At 28.6% G+C, this 23,919-nt stretch overlaps 1 protein-coding gene and 1 long non-coding RNA gene across 2 annotated transcripts; both read left to right on the forward strand.

Moving 5' to 3' along the window:
* Positions 1-635: 635 nt before the first annotated feature.
* LOC113366227 lies at positions 636-3,585 on the forward strand. The gene is made up of 3 exons (XR_003366258.1): positions 636-738; positions 1,725-1,745; positions 3,549-3,585. It is a non-coding gene; the product is annotated as an uncharacterized LOC113366227 (long non-coding RNA).
* Positions 3,586-3,619: 34 nt separating this feature from the next.
* LOC113367104 (protein bark beetle-like) lies at positions 3,620-21,074 on the forward strand. The gene is made up of 8 exons (XM_026608732.1): positions 3,620-3,807; positions 6,080-6,302; positions 7,183-7,287; positions 9,275-9,396; positions 11,939-12,114; positions 15,762-16,066; positions 18,154-18,533; positions 20,799-21,074. The coding sequence occupies exons 1-8, from the start codon at positions 3,682-3,684 to the stop codon at positions 21,072-21,074; spliced, it is 1,713 nt and encodes a 570-aa protein (XP_026464517.1). The 5' UTR covers positions 3,620-3,681.
* Positions 21,075-23,919: the final 2,845 nt, after the last annotated feature.

Below are 23,919 nucleotides of genomic sequence, written 5' to 3' on the forward strand. Positions count from 1 at the left end.
AAAATAACAAATAAAGTAATTTGTCTGCATACAAATACCAGTTATTATTAAAAAAAATCAAATAAACCTTCTCTTACTCTCTAAAAGCAATGCGGCCAACAGATTTAGGACGTAGACTCAATGCAATAATGGAAACTTGTTCGAACAAACAAACTTAATATTTTACCCTTTGGGCTGTATTTAAAAATCAGTATACTTCAGCTATTATCCTATTAACCCTTTCGACTCGGATGTCACGCATAGATTTTGGAATTTGCGAGTGGAAAGGGTTAAAATGTTTTAATTGTCCTTCATCAGTTCAAATGTTCTCTTCCCAAGGTTACAGATATTATAATATACACAAACATGCACAATAATCATATACATTTTCTCTGGTGTGTCAAAGTATTTAGATGATTTTGCAAGTTCAATATGTATATCACAATAAGGTCATTTTAGATTTGTTTACGATCTTTGCGACTTGTATAAAGAGAAGTTAATACATTATTGAGGATAGTACTTGAAGTTGATGAAGCTCAAGTATTATACATTAAAAGAATATAAATTATGGATGAATGAAATATTTTCGCGTTGTATAAATAAATAGTTTTTTATTTTCGTCGTCTATTACAGTAACTACGCCGTAGACCCGTTGGGCAGAGCTACGATCGTAGCAGGCACTGCAGGGCAACAGTATGTGGATAACATCTTTTTCAACCCGGACAATGATTATGAAATGATTACCGTCAACAGATCTATGTGAGTGTAAAATTTTATTTAATTTTATAGAATTTATTATAATCGTCAAATTAGTCATTCTATAATATATTCTATAAATAGTAACGATTAACAAAGATATCTTAATCTAACACTTACAGTAAGTAATTCTAAAGTAAATTGTAACATATTTACAATTTATTAACAATGAAGTTGATATATTAGATTATATATTTCATGAATGAAAGATATCTTTTATTTTCAAAAGACTAAATTATTTTCTTATTTTTATTATAAACTCCATCTTTAGTATTTTAAATGTAAAAGACATGAAACGTGAAAGTTTAACAAAATTGTTACTAGAGTGTCAGTAATGATTATAATCGAAATAATATAAGTTAAATTCAAGTTCATATACATATATATAACTTTTACAATTTTTGAGTATTATTTAGAATAAATTTTATATCAAGAAAAATTAGGAAATCGCATTTTCTAACAAATCTATGAACTTTTTTTCCAAGAATTCATAGATTATAAATGCGTCAATTATTCATAGCAAATAACATAGATTTTCATTAATCATATCAAGTTTCATGACAATATTTAATCGCTCTACTAAATATTTGACAATAATTTAACAATTTTCTTTCATTTATTTACTAGTATATAAGTAACAAATAACACTTGATTTTATTTATTTATACTATTTATGAAGTAAGTTATGTATTTATTTATTTAAAGTTAATGCCAGTTGGTTTTATACAGTTTATATAATTTTATACAGTAACTTATTATAAGTAAATTATGTCTACTATAAACTGTACCTACTTTCAATTAGTAAATATCAACTTATCAAAGTATCAAATATCAACTTATCAAAGTATCAAATATTAATCAAAGTAAGTAAACAATTTAAGTAGTGTACCGAATATATAAAATTATATTTATTATTAATTTTGTATTCATGCATGTGGTATTACTTATTCATTTTTTGTTGCATGACTGCTTGTGCATTTTGCCTGCAGATTTGAGTTACAATTCAACAGGTGAGTTCAAGAGATATTTTTCAAATTTTTTTAGTTATTATAGTTAAAATTATGACTATTTTATTAAATGCTTATACGATAAACTATTAAGTTGCAAATCATTTATGCTGCTAAAAGTCTGAATATTATAATCATTATTAATGATCTGTTAATATTTTAACATACTTCTATTAATTTTTTGTATTGTCATTTATGTTTATTAATTTGATACACATAGTTTTGAGTTAAGCTTCTTGGTTTTTTAGTACTAAGTCGGTATAACTAACGATACTAAATGATTTACAAATAATTTTAATCAACTATTAAACGTATTATCTGACAAATAATACAAATTGGCCAAAGATATCAAAATTTATTAAAAGCTGCTTAATTTATAATCATAAATACAAAAAAATGTGTTATCTGTTTGTATATTTGCTGTCAAGTTTTAAGAATTTTTTAAAATAATTTTTTCTTTTCTCAAAATTTTACATATTATATATTAATTAATCATGAATTATTAAATATGACAGCCAGAAAAGCGGCTGTTTTGAGTAGTATTTACAATATAGATTCAATCATATATTCAGATGAACAGGAATTTCAAAATCAATATATAAATTTTTTAATTTCATTTTTGTACCAATTTGCCTGATAATAATCGTTGGTCCAAATTTAGAAAAATACTGTCTTATTTCAATCTATTTCACAATAAATAAACTCTTCTGCAAAATAAGATAAATAGTATGAACTCTTAAGATACAATTCGATCATCAGATGTAGCTTGAATTATGTAAAAAAATTACAGAACATATGATAATGTATTTTTTAATTTGGTTCTTTTTAATTTCGAGCCTTAAAGCAAAGTGCTAGAATTTTCCGTACCAAAAATAATTTTTTTAAGAGTTTTAAGATAAAATTTTTAATTTTTGCAATTGTGATGGGTAACTGTTTTAGAAACAAAATAGCGAAGCGCGTAAGCGCCGCGTCGCAGGGTAACAGATGAACATTGATACAGAACTTATAGAAATGCAAACAAAATTCGTACATATTATTAAAATCTCTATAAATTATCTGATAATTTGATGTGCATATATCTAGTGGATTTTTTTTTTATTTTTCTCATTGTATTTTCCAAAACCCTAGATCTGCCTTTCCAAAAAATTTCACCAGTTTGTCAATCCGTAAAATGTTTTCTGAATCATTCAAATCGGTTAATCCGTGTTCCGGAAAAAGTCAAAGAAAATTTGTATCCGCACACATACTATCACTCACACACACACGCACACACACACTCACACACACACATACATACATACACTCATTTTGTCTAAAGTATGCCAAAATGTTCAGAAACCTTTGAAAAGTAAAGATATACAAAAATGTTTATTTTCGATTTTTTGGCGATTACTATAACTTACTCTATGAGAAGTTAATTATTAAAACTTTATTGGATAATCTTCGTTGGTATACCCACTTATATTAAAAAAGCCATAAAAGTTCGACGAAGTCTTGAAACTAGGTTACTATTTTACGAATAAAAATTCACATCATTATCATACAATACTATGCAATATTTGATAGGATTTTGAATACTGAATTGCCTATACAAATTTTTGTTCATTTGATTCGCATGTTAGTAAAAAATTTGTTCATATTTGGATTATATGAAGGTAAGATTAACAGGAACAATTGCAAAACAATAAAGTCAATAACAGTAATAATTAACGATACATGTTAGCCCAAACTATATAAATATTTTTTAAAGTATAAAATACTTTACTATTTCATAATTTTCTTAATATAATTTGTTGTTACCATTAGTACTCAGGAATTATGGAAAACCAAGATCGATGCCGCCCATAATTACTGGGGCTACAATATAACTCTAGCAGTTGGGGCCCGTATTCGGGATAGAGCCGATGATCCGGCACTGGTGGAAGTTCAGTACCTTCCTATGCACGATAACAATCAAACTGTTCTGGACGGAAAATGTCCACCAGGATGGGGAGCTGTACTAGATACTTGCTATTCGTATATTGGAGCTCCGATGGGCTTTAGAGAAGCCAAAGAGTTTTGTATGGTAAGCTGCCTTATATTGATAATCTGTATTTTCAAGCAAGATCTTTGGGGTGAATTATATTGAAAAACGTGATGGTTCTACCGAAACATATGTTTTTTTTTTCAAAAATGCTGTAAAAATATGAAATATGAATTTATCTATACAGTTATCAGTCAGATATAATACATTAGAGTCAAATCTATATTTAATATATCTGCAAAATCGTTAAAGAGGAATCGTACTCTTTTTGTATAATAAATATCTGACTGCGTAATTGTTAATTTTAATACCAGTTGAATACACCATTAGATACAAGATATTTTTATAAACATTCTCTAAAAGAGAAAATTTAAAAAAGACATCTTAGAAGCCAACTTAGAAGGCATCTTTGCAGCCTACATTTAACACTTGATTTTTTATATAAAATTAATACACACAATTCTTATATTTTGATTTTTTTTAAGTTTAAGATATTATGTTTAAGTAAAAAAGAGTAAAATTATTATTTACTCTGCTCACAGAATAGACTTTGAGAGAACCAGCAGTGATTCATTCAGTAATTTAACAATTTTAGATTTATTACATCAGCACTTCATCATATAAATTAAATAGTTAATCATAGTTAATTATATCACTTTACATTTTTTATTGCATTTATTTTGGTAAATAGCCATTGCTCATTATATGATTTCGGAGAGTATTTTAATTTAGTTATATTTCATATTTTATACAGTTAATGATGATCACATATTATATATGGCATATTTATACATTTTAACAATATTTATGCATTTTAACTGGCTCTAAAATGATTTTTTTAACTTTCCAAAGGAGAAGTTTATATTTTTATGAAAAAATCCGATTCGCTAATTTTATGTTTTCTCGACAATTCAAGCCATTCGGAATCGAGCCCAAATTTGGAAAAAACATGTGTATGTGCCGTTTCTATGTAAATAGCAGAAAAAAACAAATTTTTCATCAAAAAGCAAAAAAACTCTTTGATGAATTTTACTGATTAGTTTTAGGTAAAAATCTACCGGGCCGTTTTCTTGAAATTAACTGTTGAAACAATTTTTTTTGCCGATTTTTATGAATCCTTTTTTGGCAATTGATATCATGGTCATATAAAACATACTAAAACGTTATGGCTCTACAGCAAATAGTTTAATGTTAAACATTCATCAAAATTGGAAAAAATATTATTATTACTATTATTAGTTAAAATTTGTGTCAAAAGTTGCTTTTGTGATGAGATGAGTCAAACACTATAATTAATATAATTTAAATAAATACATTAAAATTTAAATTAATAAGCTACAATTTTAGGGCATTGAAGCAAGTGTCTGTGCAATAGAATTAATATAATTACAGTTACTTTAAATGTGTTTGAGAAAATTATATTCGTAATCGCAATGTTTAGATTAAATTGATTTAAATATATAAATTTCAATTTCGATTGATTAACTCAATTATTACACATTTCGGGAAGTTCATGCAACTTACCTTAAAGCTAAATGCCACTTTTAATTAGTTAAATTTTAAAACACATTAAGTTATATTTTATTGATCTTTTTAAATTTACATGATTGTTATTAATTGAAATTAATTAATTTTTTCAATTAAAAAAATTAGTTTTTCAATTTTTTTACTAAAAATATGTATTACATTACGTAATGTAGTTTACACTTTAAGGGTGTTACATAGAGTTTTTTACGTTCAGGTATTACTCTTTCACATATTAGATATAATGTTACAATTGATTTCATACACAATGGTATGTATTATATCGGACATGTTGAAGAAAAACAATAGATTAAATAACGTCTTAAAAAATTACTTAACTATATTTAACTATAATTACTGCTTTTTAGGTCGGAACTTTATTCACTTTTTCTAAATATTGTTATATGATTTTTTTTATTGTGACTTGCATAGAATTCCTTACTATATGTATGTACCTGTTTTTATTGCTACAATATTCAGAGGTTATTGTATTTATTGAATGTATTAAATAATAACCTAATCATTTCAAAATTTATAATAACGGTAACTAATGTTTACAAACGCAAATTCAATTTGGAATAATAATAGTAATGGAGTAAAAGTTGGTCTAAAAATATATTTAGTTATTGATGAATCACGGCTATATGAAATTGTATAAATATATTCATATAATAGGTTGTCAAATATCCACCTTTTTGTATTATAAACCAAGAGCAAAAAAGCGGAAGGGAGATATTTGACAACCTAATACAATGCAACCTGTTTCTCAATCTTTATTCATTAATTCTAGAATGACAATGCCTCGATGCCATACATGAGGTCTGATACTTCGCCTGTCCTCGCATTTCTGGAACAGCAGAGAGGAGTGGCCAACGACTACTCCGTGTCGGCAGCGTACGACCAGCGCGTGTGGGTCCAGGACCTGGACCGAATCGATCAATGCACGGCCTTAGAGTACAGGGGCATTGTTTTAGATGACTGCCAGAGCAGACATGGATTTATATGTGAAATAGGTAAGACTTGGAATTTTATTGAATTTAAATTCAATTATAAAGAGAGTTTTTAATTTTTAAGTGGAATGTGGAATATCTTTCTTGATCAAAAGCGGAATGTGGCATTGTTTTAGAGAAAATTTTGAAACTAGTTTATATTAAAGGCTACCCGATAAATATTAGTATTTGAAATTATTGTTTAGAATTTTTTTATGGATAGTATATTGCAAACTTATATCAATGTTTGAAGAGATAAGAGTCATAACAAAAGTTTTAGCTTGATGTTGGCCATTTGATTTCAACCCCATGACATGAAAATTCATCACCCGATTTCAACTTTATTAAACTAAAATTAAAAGCTTTTACGATTTTAGTGAATCTTATAAAAAATTTGAGAATTCTCATTTATTATCACTGAACTCCAAGTTTAGTAAATAAATTATAACATATAATACAATAATATTATTTATATCAAATATAGGAATGTTTTTTTATATATTGCACATATTCTATTTTTGGTCAATGATTATATTTATTAAATGACCCTTTTTCCGCTACATCGGTTCAGCAGTTTACCTAATGTTGATGAAATTTATGAATATGGTCGTCTATTTCTAATGTACTAATTAATTGCCAATTCTAGTTGATATTTTTTGTATTGCAATTAATTTGTTTTATTTAATCACAAATAAACTGTGGAATAACCACTGAGTTTCCTTCTAGAATACGTCAAATAGACTAAATATTAGGTTGAGATGAACCATCTCAGCAGGTTATAGAGCTCTTAGTTCTGGTTGCCGTTTAAAAACAATCTAAACAAATAATAACTATTAGGGCTGAAGTTTCCTTTATTCATAAGTACAGTTATGTATTTTATTTATAATATATATTTTTTTTACAGATCCAATTGTCAGCATAGATCCACTTTTATGGACAACGGACATTGTTGCCATCGGAGTGATAAGCTCAATGGCTATTGCTGTTTTGGTATTGGCTCTGGCTATTGGTAAGTTATTGGAATGACCTTTACTATTAATTATTTTGTGAAAAAAATAGTTTTACATTTTTTTGTGTTATTTAAAATGCAATAACTAAACTAGAACTAGTTTGAAACTAGACAGTAATTATAAACGTTAATTTATAATCTACTATATAAAAATAAGTCAGGGATTCCTTCCTGGCGATATAACTCCAGAACACACGAACCGATTTCGACGATTTTGCATTCGTTGGAAAGGTCTCGGACTCCGTGAGGTTTATAGCAAAGAAAATTGAAGAAAGATTTCAACAGAAAAGCGAAAAAGATTTTTTCTTTTTTCACATACATCATCTCTGATACTTAGCATGTGCTACAAACTAATATTTTTTGTTTGACTGCTAATCATTGTTCTTTGCTCAGTTAATTTCATGTGACAAACCGGCATTATGTTCACTGTGAATTTGTGCAAAAAATGTAAAAAAATAAGTTTTTTAACATTTTCTAACATTTCAATTGGAAACCATCAAATCAATCATGTGTATTGTGCAAATTTTTATTCAATTTCAACAGCAGGCATTTTTTTTTCTTCTTCTTTTAATCACCAAATCAAATGTTACATAAAATGAAACCATCTGGTGGTGAAACGGAGTTCGCCCGGTTTGCTAGTATTATTTTAAATATTTAAATAAATGACTTAACATTAACCCAGTAAAAACTTGTTATAAAAATCACAATAAAACCACGGAGTGGTTTAGAGTTTTTATTAGCTTAAACATTTTCTTATTGTTAGTTTAAAATTTTATGTATAATTAAAACTGCGTGTACACACAAAATGTTCGTGACTCACACATGTTTTTCCAGATAGTATATTTTCTAATCTTTTTTTTTTCAACAAAACAAAATAATAAATTTTAAAACGCATTTAAAAACGTAAATATTTTGCAAAGGTCAACGGAACAGTTATCGGTTAATCAAATAGATATTTTTAAGGAATGTCTAAATGCCAAAAGCAATTTTGCATAATGATAAAAATATGTGCAAAACCAAAATTAATTGATTTGTTTTAATAAAATGAAAATCAATACTATTAAGTATATGTACAGTAGATTCAGTAAGTAATTTACTTTCAAAGTATTATATTTGATTATCAATTTTTCTTCCTCGTTTCAATGCACAAGAATATATCTTGCTAATAAAGCAGCTAATTTGTCGAATTAAATATAAATTAAAAAGTAGGTATTAAAAGAATTATTTAGTAAATTTAGTTTTTTTAAATAATTTTACAATTAGACCAAATTTTTTGTAAAATATTTCTGGACCATACAAAGAAAGCCGCAGTATTTAATCAAATTTATGCTTATTGCTATAAAGTGTAGATCGGGGCTGAAAGGTCCACCAACATTATTCCCAAAACGATTGAAATTTTTAACGATACTATTTCGAAGTAATAAACAAAAGGTGTTAACAATAAAAAATAGTAAAGACGAAGATTTACAGGAGATAAATCAAATAAATAGTTATTTCAACTCTGCTGATAAATATTCCTAATAAGTACAAGATCAAGGTTATATTCAGTGTTATCTTTGTAAAGCCATGAAATTTCTATTTTGAATTGGTTAAATAATGACGCTATTATTTCGTAAAATTCCTTTAAAATATTTAGAAAAAAATATTAAACCTGTTCGCACCCTCGTAGTTCCATTTTACTCATGGGCAAAAAGGACCAGATGACAAATTTTTAAACAAGAGCAAAAGAAGAAATTTTTGCAATGATGAATTGGGGTTTTAACTGAATAGTCAGATAGTTACTTGTTTGATATGTGTCATATGTTGTGATACAATTGGTTTGGTTTTCACTATACAATTACTCAAAGTCAAATTGGACCTTGGTGCTCCGCCCTACTTTATATCAAAGCATTTTAAATTTATTGATCCAATTTTTCAACAATGTCAAACGCTTTTTAGTCAAATATTTTCGCTTTGTAATTCGTTTTTCTTTATCAATGTGTTTTAGCTTGCTGGTATCATAAATCAAGACATCGTCATGCACAACGTTTGCAGAGAAGAAACAGTATCAGACAATCCTTGAGGTCTCTGAATAGCCTGGATCCCGGTTCTATGAGGAGAAAAAACTTGGTAAGAATATATGTCAGATATGACTAATGGTTGTCAATGACGATATTTCAAATATCATCAAATGAGATATAAATTCAATCGATTCGCAGACATTGTGATAAGCAACCAAAAATAGTAAGCATGATACAGATACATATATAATTATAATTAAAAACAACATAAAAGGTATCTGATTTTTTTTAAATACATTAAATTGTGTTGATTTGATATTATGATAGCTGGCCAGTTGTATCAAGTCTGCGATAAATTTTATCTATCAATGATTATAGAAATGTTGGTGATTTTATTATTTATTATATGGTAATATACATTGCACTGAAAAATTATTTAATTTTATGTTTTGTTTATTTTAAATATTTTTTTAAATTAACATAGCACATAGAATAAACTGATAATTACGTTAGCACACAGAAATTATACTTAATACTAACCATACTAACTGCCTAAGTCTTCACCCTCTTTCCACACAAGCCCCTTATTTGTCATTTTAGTAATCGAATAATTTTTCATCTTGCATGCAATCATCGATTGATTGTTTCTGACTTAATTTTAATTCTGATTTTTCTGAAGTTTATGGAGAAAAATTATATCATAGGTTGTCCAACCCTAACATTTTTTTATTTAGGGGTTAATTTTCTTCATTTTAGTTTTGTGAATTTGGGATTGAGAAATATATACAACCTTATATTTTCACTGTCCTATCAGATATCCTTATTTCATAATAGTCATTTTAGTAGTCCAATCATTTTTCATAAAGCTCGATAACTGATCAATCATCATCCTTTTTGTGAACAAAGTTTGTTGAATTTTGATCCATATTTTTCTGAGCTTAAAGAAAAGCTTAAATATATGAGCTCTGTCCGCTGAAATATTTTCAAAACAATTCTTAGATATTATCTAAGAATTGTTACCATCGATAAAACCTTTACCATTAGTAAAGGTTACCATCGATAAAACTACATGCGTCAAATTATCAACCAGATTCTTTCATAATCTGATTCGCAGGATTATCCCATTGTACAAATATTTGCCTATATGCACACCCAGTACATGGTTCATGAATGGCTTGCAGAAAGAGCAATAATATTATAATCTGAATATACAACAGTCTTTGAGAGGGAACTAGATACCATACAAATCCTTGTCAAAGCTGTAATTTTTTCAACGGAGTTTTTGAAATGTTACTCGATTGACATGTTTCTTTATAAATAGCAGAAAAGTGAAAAATTTTAAGTCCACGTTTTAGCCCGCAATTCTGAATCGATTATGAAAATTCAAATACCGTTCGAAAAATATTGGTTGGAAATCGTGCTGATTAGTTTTTGGTAAAGATCGGCCGTTTTCTTGTAATAAAGTGTAATAAAATTATTTTTCGACGATTTTTTGTTGACGGTAGATACCATAGTCTTCTATATCATACTAAAATATTGCGGCCCTACGACAATTGGTTTAACTTTAAAAATTCGTCAAAGTTTGCAAAAATTGGTATCGTTTTTTTGGCATTTGTCAAAATTAGACCTTTCATCGACATTTTCTCAAAAACGCCTGAACCGATTTCAGAAATTTAAAAGCCATTTGATGCATCTCGATGAGGACTAACGTTTGTCAGTTTTGTGCGACGATCTGCCGAACCGTTTCTTTATAATTTAAAAAAACGTGGTAAACTTTTCGTCCAGATTTAAGGTCATACTATCGAATCGATTTCAAAAAATCAAAAACTGTTCGAAAGGTAATAGTTGGGACTGATTAGTTTTAGATGAAAATCTACCGAGCGGTTTTCTTCTAATTAACTGTTGAAAAAAATATCATGGTCTTATAGAACTTACTGTTATATTACGGCCTTTGAGGCCGTAATACGACAAGTGGTTTAATTTTAAAAATTCATTAAAGTTTGAGAAAATAAGTAGTTTTTCTGACGTTAGCTAAAATTAAAATTAGACGATTCACTTGGTATAGCAATAGAGTACCTGGTCTTAATGAACTTACTAAACTATTAAAATCCTATGAAAACTGGTTCAATTATAAAAAATGTTCATTTTTGAAAATTTGCTTTTAGAAAATATTACGTGTTAACGTGTTCGTTCGTGTTCAATTATGTATAATAAATCCACTCAAAATACTTTTAATCACTCATAAATTAAATTATTTTTTATTGATTAAGTTGATTAATTAATTAATTACACAAACTGTATTTTCATATGATAATCGTCGTGAAGACACGTATTTTCTTATAGAACACGTTTGTGAGCATTCTATTCTAATATTAATTTTATGGCAAATACAGTCTATATAATTATGAAGTATGAATGGTTTGTCTATATATTAAACCAAAAAATATATTCTGGCATTTTATATGATAAATTAATCAAATTGAATAATAAAATACAGTTTTAACACTGAAATTTTGAATAAAAAGTCAGAGCGAGAGTACGATGTTTAAAGTGTTCTGTGCTAGAAATTATTAGAAAATATTTTTGAAAATATTGCAAAATATATAAAGAATTATATTTAATATTATGACATTTTTTTATCTTTTATATAGTCTGGATCTCGATCTACTGACACGTTAACTGTGAAATCAGCATCGGATTGTAAAAGAATGCTGTCCTCCGGTTCCATAGATTCCATTGAAAAAAGCGTATTCACGGGATCCAGCTTAGACGACGATAGGAGCTTTGATGTTTATGAATCCCACAATCCTAGGACTGGCTACAATGGGTAAGTGGAAATATTCCGAAATAAACTTTGAAGATTGTGTTGAGAATTGTATTTTTCTATTGCGCAATAAATCATACCTTTTTTTAACTATATACTCTTGCGGGCTGAAACAAAATTATTTTACTACAAGTGAAGAAATTATTTGGTACAATATTTATTGAATAAAAGGATTGATCATTAATTGATCAATGTGGTGCAATTTGAATAAGGCATAGATATTTTTCAATAGTCCATTAATCACTATTCTAATAAATTCATTATTCTAGGGTGAGGGGGGTTTGATAAAAAGTCTCAAAAAATGTTCTGGGGGAGGAAGGGGTCTGGTAGATATCACGTGTATTTATTTTTTACGTAAATTAAAAAAAAATACGATTTTTTCGTAAATTCGAAAAATTTGTACCAAAAATTATGCGTAACTAGAAAAACACGTGATGTTTGGTGGGGAGGGGGATACTTTTGTATATCACGACGTATCCTCCGGAGTAGGTTGTTACAAAAAATCGATCTACGTGATTAATGGACGTCCCCTAAGATATTTATAATATTTACCAACAAATCAATAGAGATTCGATCAATGAAGGAGAGGATTATTTCTAAAACTTAATTCGCGATGGATAGAAATTCACTTCATTTACTTTCTGTAGGCTAAATTATTGAAAACGAAAAATATTAAAAATGTTTTTTTTTATATAATTAACATTTCAGAATTTTTTAATCATTTTGCATATCATGCTTAGAGGAAGTGTGTGTTAACCTCCTACTATAAATCCTTTCATATAATAATTTCAACAATTTTAGTAAAACTTTCAAAACTCGATGACTTGGTTTAATTTAAAAAGCCAATCTTGATATGAAATTTTGCTCACGTATAAAATTAAAAATTACGGCAAACTATTTTAATTGTGACGCTCGTACTTGATCTTTATGCAGTGATATTAAAATTCTGTTTTATTTTGCAGTCAGGGTCAACTTACTTCTGTTAGTAAATCTTTATTGAAAAGGAAAAAAAATAAGATTTTCATAATAAAACAAAAAATTCAAACAAATTAAAACTTAACAAAAATTATCTTTTTTCATTTCACAGAAAAATTTATTTTTCTAGAATTTTTCTATAAAACGGAGTATCATCATAATTTGCCTTAAATGCCATATCCCGCTGGTTAAAAATAAATTGACCTAATTTGAAAAGATTAGAGCGAGGTGAATCTGTTCAACGAGTTGCAGTTGCAGCGCGCATATGGTTTGCATCATAATTTTGCAGTCAGATTATGTATCTTCTCTTTATGCAATTAAAATAATTAACATTAATAATTCAACCCAAAAAGCACTATTTATAAGTCAAGTCGTTTTAACTAACTTATCTAAATTTCATTTTCAATATAGGGTAACATTTGAAACATTTTTAATACAGGGTAAAGCGGATAAAAAGATACCGATATCTCAAGAATTTTTTAACAACAATATTTCAAAGTAGAGTAAAAAAGGTGTATAACCAGCCATAATTTTTACAATTATGCTGTCGGGAGATAAACGTCAATGTTTGAAAATCCATATTAAAAGTGTTTACCTTCGTTGTTAGTTTTTTGGGTTGTGAGGACAATTGTTTAGTTTACGAAGCCTTGATATAATTTTTAAGTATAAGTTGTTATTTAATTGTTTTATGAGATGTAAGTTCAATTTTAAGTTAGATTCAACAGATTTTTTATATAACTTCAATAAAAGCGTGGTTAAGGTCAAAAAGGTCAACTAAACGTCTAACCTGGCAAAGATGTAAACAATAAAAAGTAGTGAATGAAAAAATAATTAAGTTAAAAATAACTTTACAAGAGATAAATTAAATAAATAGTTATTCCAACTTTGCTGATGAATATTCATGACGAAATACCAAATCAAGGTTATATAGTGTTATCTCTGTAAAAATGTAGCCATAAAATTTTAGTTTGCATTTGGTAAATGATGTAGCTTTTATATCATAAAATCCGTTTTGAAATTAAAAATAAGAACAGAACCTGTTTGCCACGCCCATGGGGTAAAGAAGACCAGATAATAATTTTTTGAATATTGATGAATTCACTGGGAGTTTTTTTGAACATAGTCAGATATTGTACGTTTGATATGTGTTATTTTTCTGTGATATAATCGGTTTGTTTTTCACAATATAATTTCTTAAAGTCAAATTTGGACTTTTGTGCCTCGCCCTTCTCTACATTACGTATATTATTATATGAGGATAGTCGTAATTATATGAGGACTTAGATTTTTTTTATAGATAAAATATTGGCATATTTATATTTAAAATAGTAATATAGCAGGCTATTTTCAATGTCATAACATTTTACAAAATTTGGTGCATATGAGAAATAACTAGTGGTGTATGGCAACGTGCCTTAAGGCAAATTGCTGGAACTTCCCGTACCGTAACAAAATGTTTAAGGAGTATTAAATGTTTTCAAATAGAATAATCTATTTGAAAACAATTAATATTAAAAATACTGTATCATCAGGAATATTAAATGTTTCCAAATAGAATAATCTATTTTTTTTTATTTATGATTTATTGGCTTTATAAACTAGTACATTAGCCATATACTAAATTACATGATATCTACACTATCTCTTAAAGTCTAGTCTTACGTATATATCATTGTTTTATGTATATTTCATTTATAGTTTTATATTATTAGATTTGATGTAAGTATAAAGAGCACCGTATAATCTTGTATCTGTCATCACTGTTATAAAATTAGTTGGAAGGGAGATTTTTTGTTTGATTATTTCCTCCCATAGTTTTTGTCTGCCCTTTTCCCAATAATCTATTTGAAAACATTTAATATTAAAAATACTGTAACATCGTTTGATATTTATTAGAATTATATGAACTGAATTACAAAGTTAAAATTATTTAAGTATATAAGTGAGCTTTAAAACTTTAGCTAGAATTAAAATTGAAATCTGTATTATTTTCGATATACAAAAAAAGAATTGAATTTTTTTTTTCAAAAGCAATTGTTTTGTCAACACAAGCAGAAAGTTTTTTGAATCATTCAATTCGGATGCTTATTTCTCTCAAAAACTGCCATTTTTTGTATATTTAGCTCTGTATCTGCGATGGCTGGGCTTACCTTAGCCAAAAACTAATAACCTCTTTTACCAATCATTACTAATTAAATGTTCTTTAGATCATTCAAATCGGATGCTTCCTTCTCTCAAAAACACGATTTCTATTTTCTGCACTCTTTGCTCGTTATCTCCGTAACGGCTGGACCTGCCTTTGCGAAAAACTAATCAGCACATCTCTCTATCAATAGGAATCGAATGTTTTTTGAACCATTCAAATCGGTTGATCCGTACGCCCGAAAACGTGGACGAAAATTTGTATCCATATACATACTTACACACACACACACACACATCCATTTTTTCTGAAGTATGCCAAAATGTTCAGAAACCTTCAAAACGTCGAGAAATGTAAAAATTTTCAATTCCGATTTTCGGCCCATTACAATAACTTACCCTACGGGAAGTTAAAAACAAATTATTTTTCTCGGTAAAGATAAACTTTGTGAATAACCGAATATATTTGACACATGAAGTTATGATCTCAATAAACATTAACTTATTACAAATCTATATTTCTTCTTTATTAGCTTACACTCGCAGAACGTGAATCCGTTCGTAGATTCAAAGCCACGTTTCTACGGGGCGAACGAGTTTCGAGAGGGCGGCAAGGATTACGAGAAGCCGCGACTGGGCAATCATTATGCCAACGGCGGCAGCTCCTTGCCTAACGCCAACAACGCGCCTGGATACGAACTGGCTTACCGCAACGAAGGATTCCGGGATCCTGCCGCGGCCGGCTCGACTTTCGGGGCTGGCAAGGGACTCAAGCAGAGACCCTTCGCCGCTAACTTGGGAATACCGGAGGTCGATGACAGTATGGAGCATCATGCAGGTACGATTGTGATTGATATTGCAATTGATTTCTAATGTGTAAAATTAGTACTACTTCGTGCAGATTTTTAACCCTTTCGCTATGAGCGTCGTCTATAGACGACATTCGCTGTGACATTTTTTTTCATAGATTTATTGCCGATCAAAATAATACAATTTTATAAGACAATATGCTGGATGTAAATGCATTTAAAGAGTTTATCTCCTGTGAGATATATTTTATTTTTTTATTTTTTGACCTTTAAGATCGTATGGTCATTTTTGTTTCAATCTTCGAGTATGAGATTTCCCACTTAATTCTTTTAAATATTTGTGTTGTTGGTCTGGTAATTTTTCGTGGTATTTTTTGCTTCTTTCTTTTATTACTTCATCAATAGTTGTGATAATTTTTTTTTCAATTTTTATCACTCTGAGTTAAGGTATTGATAATTCTAATTTGTTATTGTGAAGTTCAGAAAATTTGTTAATTGTTATTGAAAACTCTAATTAGTTTTTGTAGAGGTGTAATTTTTAATTACCTTCCTGAAGAAAAGTTTGTTTCCGCGATAATATGATACGCTAATTTTATGTTTTCTCGACGTTTCAAGTAATTTTGGATGGAATGAGTACGATTTTAAAAAAAATGTGTGTGCATGTAGGTATGTGTTCTTCACTAAGTGAGAAAAGTGCAAAAATTTTTTGTACGTGTTTTAGCTAAAAACTATAAACCAATTTTAAAAATTTTAAAAATTATTCGAAAGATATTATTTGCGTATCGTGCTGATTAGTTTTGCACAAAGATCGAACAGGCCGTTTCTTTGTAATTGATCGTTAAAAAATATTCTCGACGATTTTAATGAAACTTTGTATGACGACAAAATATCTGGTTTTAGAAAATATACTAAAATATTTTCTTTATTATTTATATAAAAAAGCGGCAGCGCTTTTAGAAAATACTTACAATTAATTAGACACGTATTTGTTTTTCAATAACGCATAATAAAAAATTGAAATAATTTGAATAATCTGCAATAACTTTTCACTCATGGTAATTCTTATTCAATAAGTCGATTATTTACATAGGTCGGGAATTATTGCCTTCAAGCTACATGATACTTACAACTATTTTTTAAATACATTTGTATATATAATAATTCAAAAATCTGGAGATATTTTATATGACAATTATTTTGGCCGTTTACTGCCTCGTAGCAGAGTCACTCCTGCGGAAAACACATTTATTTAAAAAGTTTTAAAATCTAATAGATTATATGTATATGAATATTTTTATTAACTCTAATATTATTCCAAGAAATTCCATGTATATGTGTGTCTTTTAGTAAAAGATACTACGAAAATTATAATATAAACCATCTCAACTCTTTTTTTTTATTTAAAATGATTGTAAACCTTAATACAATTTTTGAGATAAATCCAATTGTATTTCAATTTTTAAACTACAATAACTGATTTTGGATCATTTTGTATTTCAAATTTCACAGATGATTTAAATCGTAATTATTTTATAATAATTATTTGTAGAATATAAACTTATAAGCTCTTAATTTTTAGATCCTACCATAAAATTTTGAAGAGATTTTAATATATTGTAAATATTATCGCCGAAAAACTTACAAAATCACGTGAATTAAACATACTTTTTTGGACAATGAGTATTCTTGTGTTTGGTTTTTATCTATTGATTCGATTTCGGATAATAAATTGAAGTGCCTATTATTTTGATGTGAACTTGTGAACCATGTGAATCACTTATTGATTACGAAGCATGTTTAATATAAATTACAATCCAGCGGTTCAACTATAATCTCCAGACAAATCTTATCTGAAAAATGGAATTTGGAACTATATTAGGGATGTTGAGTATTAGTAACTAAATTTTTATTTTTACATATATTAATAGAAATAAATATAGTTATGTACATACCTGCACACATACTTACAACGATTAGGAAATTCCTTTGTCTTTTATGTCAAACTATGATTTATATGAATAATATCAATTACAATAGAGAATATACTGAATATAGCATAGCATATTTGCTATCTTGTAAAATATCTATTTATTAGTAAATAAACTATCCATTTCAGGTCACTCAGACTACTATAACAACGCTTCAACGTTGCCTTTGAATAGTACACTTGACAAATCGATTACTGAATCCGAGTCGTTAAATCTAAGCCAGTACAGCGACCGAGGACTAATGTTTTTCAAGGATGCTTCTCCCGAGGATAACAACAAATATCCGCCGACTGCAGAATATGCATCAGCCCACAGCACTTTCCGTGCTCCTGCTAAAGTAGAAAGAGATCTGAGGCTAGAAAATGGTTTGCCGCCTGCTCCTCATTATGATAAAACTATACCAAAACAGGATAATGTTCCTCAGTACTCAAGAGCAGCTCCGACTATTCCTCCAAGTCCACTGAACTATCAGAGGGCTGCATCAAATGTACTACAGAACAATCCTAATGTAAGTAAATAATTTTTAATTAAGTGATTTATTAAAACTCAGTTTTTTGATCATGCATTTCTACTTAGTCGAGGTTACGATACTAGATTGTAGATTTTGTTTTATAATATTTTTTTTATAAACGCACGCAATATTACTTCTACTCTGATACTACTTAATTTAATTTTATCATAATTCTCTTAATAATATATGAACAATTTTTCAATAAAATACAGATGTTTCAATAAAATGAAATTATTATGATTCTGCGATATAGTACTTGTGCCAGATCTGTTTCCTGTGTATTTTGAACTCTGCATTTATAAATAAATCTTTGCATCATTTCCTATTAGACACACATGTAATAATATTTTGGACCTACGTTCCAAGTTAACAGATTTCAGTTTTAACTCCGACTTTTCTTTTTTCCGTTGTTACGTATTTATTTTTTATTAACCCATTGAAAATAATTATATTTAGTCTTATGATATTTTTCATTCAATTTAATTTTGTATTATAAATGAGGATATTACATTAATTCCAATCACTCTAGCTTCAACTTAAAAGAAATTATTTTTGAAGATATATTAACTCGAGAAATATTAAATGTTTTCGAATAGATTATTATAAACACTGTAACATTGTCTAATTTTTATAAGAATTATATAAACTGAATTACAAAGTCAAAATTATTCATTTAAAGTATATAAGTGAGCTTTGGAACTTAAGCCAGAATTAAAATTAAAATCTTAATTATTTATTCGATACATAAAAAATTTTTTTTGAAAAGCAATTATTTTGTCACCGCAAGCCGAATCATTCAATTCGAATGCTCAGTTCTCTCAAAAACTGCAATTTTTTTGCACACTTAGCTTTGTATCTTCGAAATGGCTGAATCTGCCTTTGCCAAAAACTAATCACCACTCCTCCCCATCATTATGAATTGAATGTTCTTTGGATCATTCGAATCGAATTCTTCGTTTTCTCAAAAACTCGAGTTCTATTTTCTGCACTCTTTGCTCCGTATCTCCGTAATGGCTGGACTTGCCTTTGCGTAAAACTAATTAGCACATCCTCCTACCGATAGGAATCGATTTTTTTTAATCATTTCAATCGGTGGGAATCACCACACATCCATTTTTCTGAGGTATGTCAAAATGTTCAGAAACCTCTGAAACGTGAAGATATGCAAAAATTTTCATTTTTCATTTTTGGCCTATTACTAAAACTTACCCTACGGGAAGTTAAAAATATTCTTTTCTTTGGCTAAGTGATTCATGAGAAAAGAAAATTCACTTCACGGATTCTATAATTGATTAAAGAATAGCTAACTTTAACCAAATTTTTTTTATTATTCGAGCACAAAAGAGCCTTGTAATAACAAATTAAATATAAATGTTCGGCTTTCAATATTTTTAAATATCTTAATACTTTTTATTAACCTCAGGGAGTTATAGTAATCGCAAAAAATCTAAAATGAAAATTTTTGCATATATTCGAATTTTGTCTTTAAATTAGCTAAATTTTCAAAAAATTCAAAATTGTTAAATATCTATTCTTTTTCAATGTTTACAACAAATTTTAAAGATTTTGAAAATTTTGAAAAACGGTACGGGAAGTATCTGTCCACCAATTTGCCTCAAGGAACGATGCCATGTCCCCCTAGTCATTGTTAAACAGGTTTTTTTGTATATCGCACTGTAAATGCATTTACGTATTCCTGACTTACTATTATTCATTATTATTATTATAATAAAAGTTAAAGTATTTATAATAATATATTTGAAAGCATTTGATATTCTTCGAATATTTCATTATTGAACGAGAAGAACTAGCAATATGTTTCAAGGCACAATGCCATACAACATACACCACCAGTTTTAATTTATCGATTTATTCATCTAAAAATTGGTTATATCAAATACCCACACCACATTCATCTTTCTCTAAAATTTTAAGTCAATAGGTAATTTTGCAGAAAGTCCTTAAATCGAGTCAATTATTTTGTTATATAAGTAAATAATATAATATGATTTTTTCTAGGAAAAGTGTTTACAATATTTCTTTTGATGCTTTTTTATTTGCTGTTATAAATAACAATCTATTATTATAAACAGAAAACAACATTCGGTAATTTTGATGGGTAATTATATTGGAAAAAAAGGTCGAAAGGTCACCCAGTGGTTAACCGTTTTGATTTTTATTATATATAGCTTATAGAAGTAATAGTGGTACTGATGCAAAAAATCTTTTAATCCTAATCGATTATTATTTATCTCTACCTAGGTGCCCGAGAACTTGCCCATCGTCTACCACCAGAACCTGCCACCGCCGCCGTCGAACGCGCAGCAGAGCGGCGTACCGCCCGCCGTTCCGCCTCCAACTTATGTGCAGATAAATCTAACATACAAGAATCCCACGACGCTCAGCGACGGCTCACCCCTGGAGAGGAAAGTGCAAAACTTCGAAAACGCCCCATTGATGAGCGATGCGGAATCCACCACCAGCAGCGTTCCATCGGAAAGGAGAAATGTTCAGAAGCCGGCAGTGCCTCAGAGGTAAGCTGATACATAATTTATAATACGAGCCAAGTCTATTCAAGTATTGGGGTTATACTAATATAACCGTTAAAACTAATTAAGAGTTTTGTTATAAAATTTAATCCTTTTGGCTACAAGTGTGTTTTCCGCTCGGCTCGTATATGTAACTAAACTATTGGCAAATGGCGATGTTCCTCCAGGAAAATTACTGATAATTTTGTAAATGAATATCACACTAGTGGTGCTTGGCATTGTATCTTAAGGCAAATTGCTGAACTTTTCGGACCAGAATTTAAAATTTCTATAAGGTTTTATAAGCAGATTTTTGAGAGTTTTTGAAATTTCTTGAAAATTTTGAATTACTTTTAAAGCAATTGGGCTGCGTAGCTGTTTAAGACACAAAATAGCGAAGCACATAATCGCCACGTCAAAATCTAATGGTTAAAGATTATAAATCTTGGTACGGACTCAACACATTTTGGTACATATTTACCAACAAAACTAAATGATATTTTCATTTAATATTATTTCATATGCCTGTTGATTGTTTTGAACTCAAAATGACATTTTTCTTAACTTTTTTTATTAGATCCCTGAAACCACTGGTATTGCCTTTACAAATTTTAATCAACTTTTCATTTTGTTAATACAAGTGATATTTTTTTAATCAATTATTGAATCATTCAAATCGGACGCTTCGATCTCAAAAAATGATTGCTATGTTTTGCACTTTTTGACCCTTATCTTTGAAACACATGCATACATTCATTTTTTCTAATTATAAGGTATGCCAAAATGTTGTAATGAAATGTAAAGATTTTAATTTTCGATCGAAAAGTTTTAATTCGACTCATCGGGAAGTTAATTAATAAATAGGTTCTCAAAAACTTAAAACTTAAACTTAAGACTTTTAAAAGGAAATCTTATATTTATAATTCAAACTGCGAGTGGATCAAACATGCAGATAGATTCCAATGCTTTATCTGAAATTGTTATGTTTTTAACTTTCTATTATCCCTTTCGCTACTAGTGTCGTCTATAGACGACATTCAGGGTGTCAACCCTTTCTTTGGCGACGATAGTGTTTTTCGCATGAGTGTCCTTGCTGTACGGACAGCGTGTCTCTTATTGTTAGTAGTGTTACTGAACAAACTAGGCATAACGATATATTCTAATTATAAGATATTTCTATCATTTTAAATAAAAAGTTTCGAAAATTTGAAACTAACTGAAAATGTCGTCCATGGACAACACCTGTACACACAGCACGTTATACGGATGTCGTCTATAGCCGACACTCGTGCGCACTGATAGTCAAGTGGATGTCGTCCATGGACGACACTTGTAGCGAAAGGGTTAATACTAGTTACTCATAGTTACATTATTAAGAATTATAATTTGTTATCAAAATGTTTAGTTCTTTGAAAGTTGTTTTTTATATTTTTTAAATATAATTTTATTGTTATTGATTGAAAAATGTAGAAACATGCTGTTGTGTCTGGTCTATTAAGTAGCGCTACTGGTCTGCTTGTTGTTCAGTACAGCAGTGAACTCTTGCGGAAATCACACTTGTATCCAAAAGGATTAATTTTGTAATATTTTTTAACAAAACTCTTAATTAGTTTTAACGGTTATATTAAAATGAACCATCAAATACTTGAGTAAAGTTGACTTGTTATTTTTGAGTGTGCTTATTGATATGGAACCAATATTGTAGTCAATAAATTTAAGTGGCAATTTGTCGTAAGGCAAGTTGAAAAACCGTTCCGATATGTGTAGATAATCGACTTGAAATTTATTAACCTTTAGTTAATAAGTTACTGTAGTAAACTTAATTAATTTTTTTATTGTTGATTATGTATTGATACGAGCCAACTCAAATTTTTTTAATCACTTCTCAATTCATCGAACAATAAATATTGGAATATATTAGATATCAATTTTGTTCACCCGGCATGGAACTAATGTGTATGAAGTTATATTAATAAATAAATTTGAAATTTAAATTGTAACACTAAACAAAAGCATTCTTCGTAAAGTGTAAATGCGTTACTTATATCACATTATTTAACACTAAATTTTAACCATTTTTTAAAATCATAGTTAATTCGACGAGTCAAAATATCAATGAAAAAGCAAAAATATATGCAGTTTTTATGCAATGCAATGAACTCCATTAAGTTTAATCGAAAACGCTTGAATTGAACTAAATTTACTACTTTGATCTCGGAAAATAGCACAGTCCATAAAATTTTATTGGACGGGAAATTCTGAAAAATATGTATCTGAAATCTAACGACGCAAAATAAAGGCGTTACTTTTGAAGAAATAGCGTTTCTTATTATATCGCTTCCAAAATGTGCTTGGTATTATGGTTTTTCGTTATTGATGAATACTTTCATATTATACAATCGTAATTGTCAGGAAATAGAATGAAGGCAACGTGAATTATAAAGCTCATATAACATCCGAAATAAACTTTAGTATTCTTTACAAATGGTATAATAGTAGAAAGTTGCTATACATTTATCTATAGCAAAATGATTTTTTAGAGAGAGAAGGAACTCTCAAAAAAAAAGTAAATGAAAATCAAAATAGTTTTTTATGAATTCTTTATGTAACAAAATATAGTCAGAAAGAGCGGCTGTGGTACTGCCACTTTTATCAGTAATAATTTTGTTAATTAGCCAGTTAGCTGGGAGAAAAGCAAATTAAATGCTAATTTTGATATTTGTCTTTTGGAAATACCGAAGTACGATGGGTTAATCATAAATTTAAATCATTCAAGAAAAGAGCGAGTGGTACAACCGTCCTTAGCCTAAGCACAACAAAATGGTTTATAACGACTTATTCTCAGAAATATGTAA

This window comes from Ctenocephalides felis, unplaced genomic scaffold (genome assembly GCF_003426905.1).
Source record: "Ctenocephalides felis isolate EL2017-DRISC unplaced genomic scaffold, ASM342690v1 CF-g0.4_SCAFFOLD_01170, whole genome shotgun sequence".
Lineage (NCBI taxonomy): Eukaryota > Metazoa > Arthropoda > Insecta > Siphonaptera > Pulicidae > Ctenocephalides > Ctenocephalides felis.

What these genes read in the sequence shown, in the direction of transcription:
- LOC113367104 (XM_026608732.1), top strand. Translation starts at nt 3,682, where the DNA reads ATGCACGATAACAATCAAACTGTTCTGGACGGAAAATGTCCACCAGGA. An exon ending in CTATGAGGAGAAAAAACTTG is followed by an intron (nt 9,397 to 11,938) that starts GTAAGAATATAT and finishes TCTTTTATATAG; the next exon opens with TCTGGATCTCGATCTACTGA. An exon ending in CCTAGGACTGGCTACAATGG is followed by an intron (nt 12,115 to 15,761) that starts GTAAGTGGAAAT and finishes CTTCTTTATTAG; the next exon opens with CTTACACTCGCAGAACGTGA.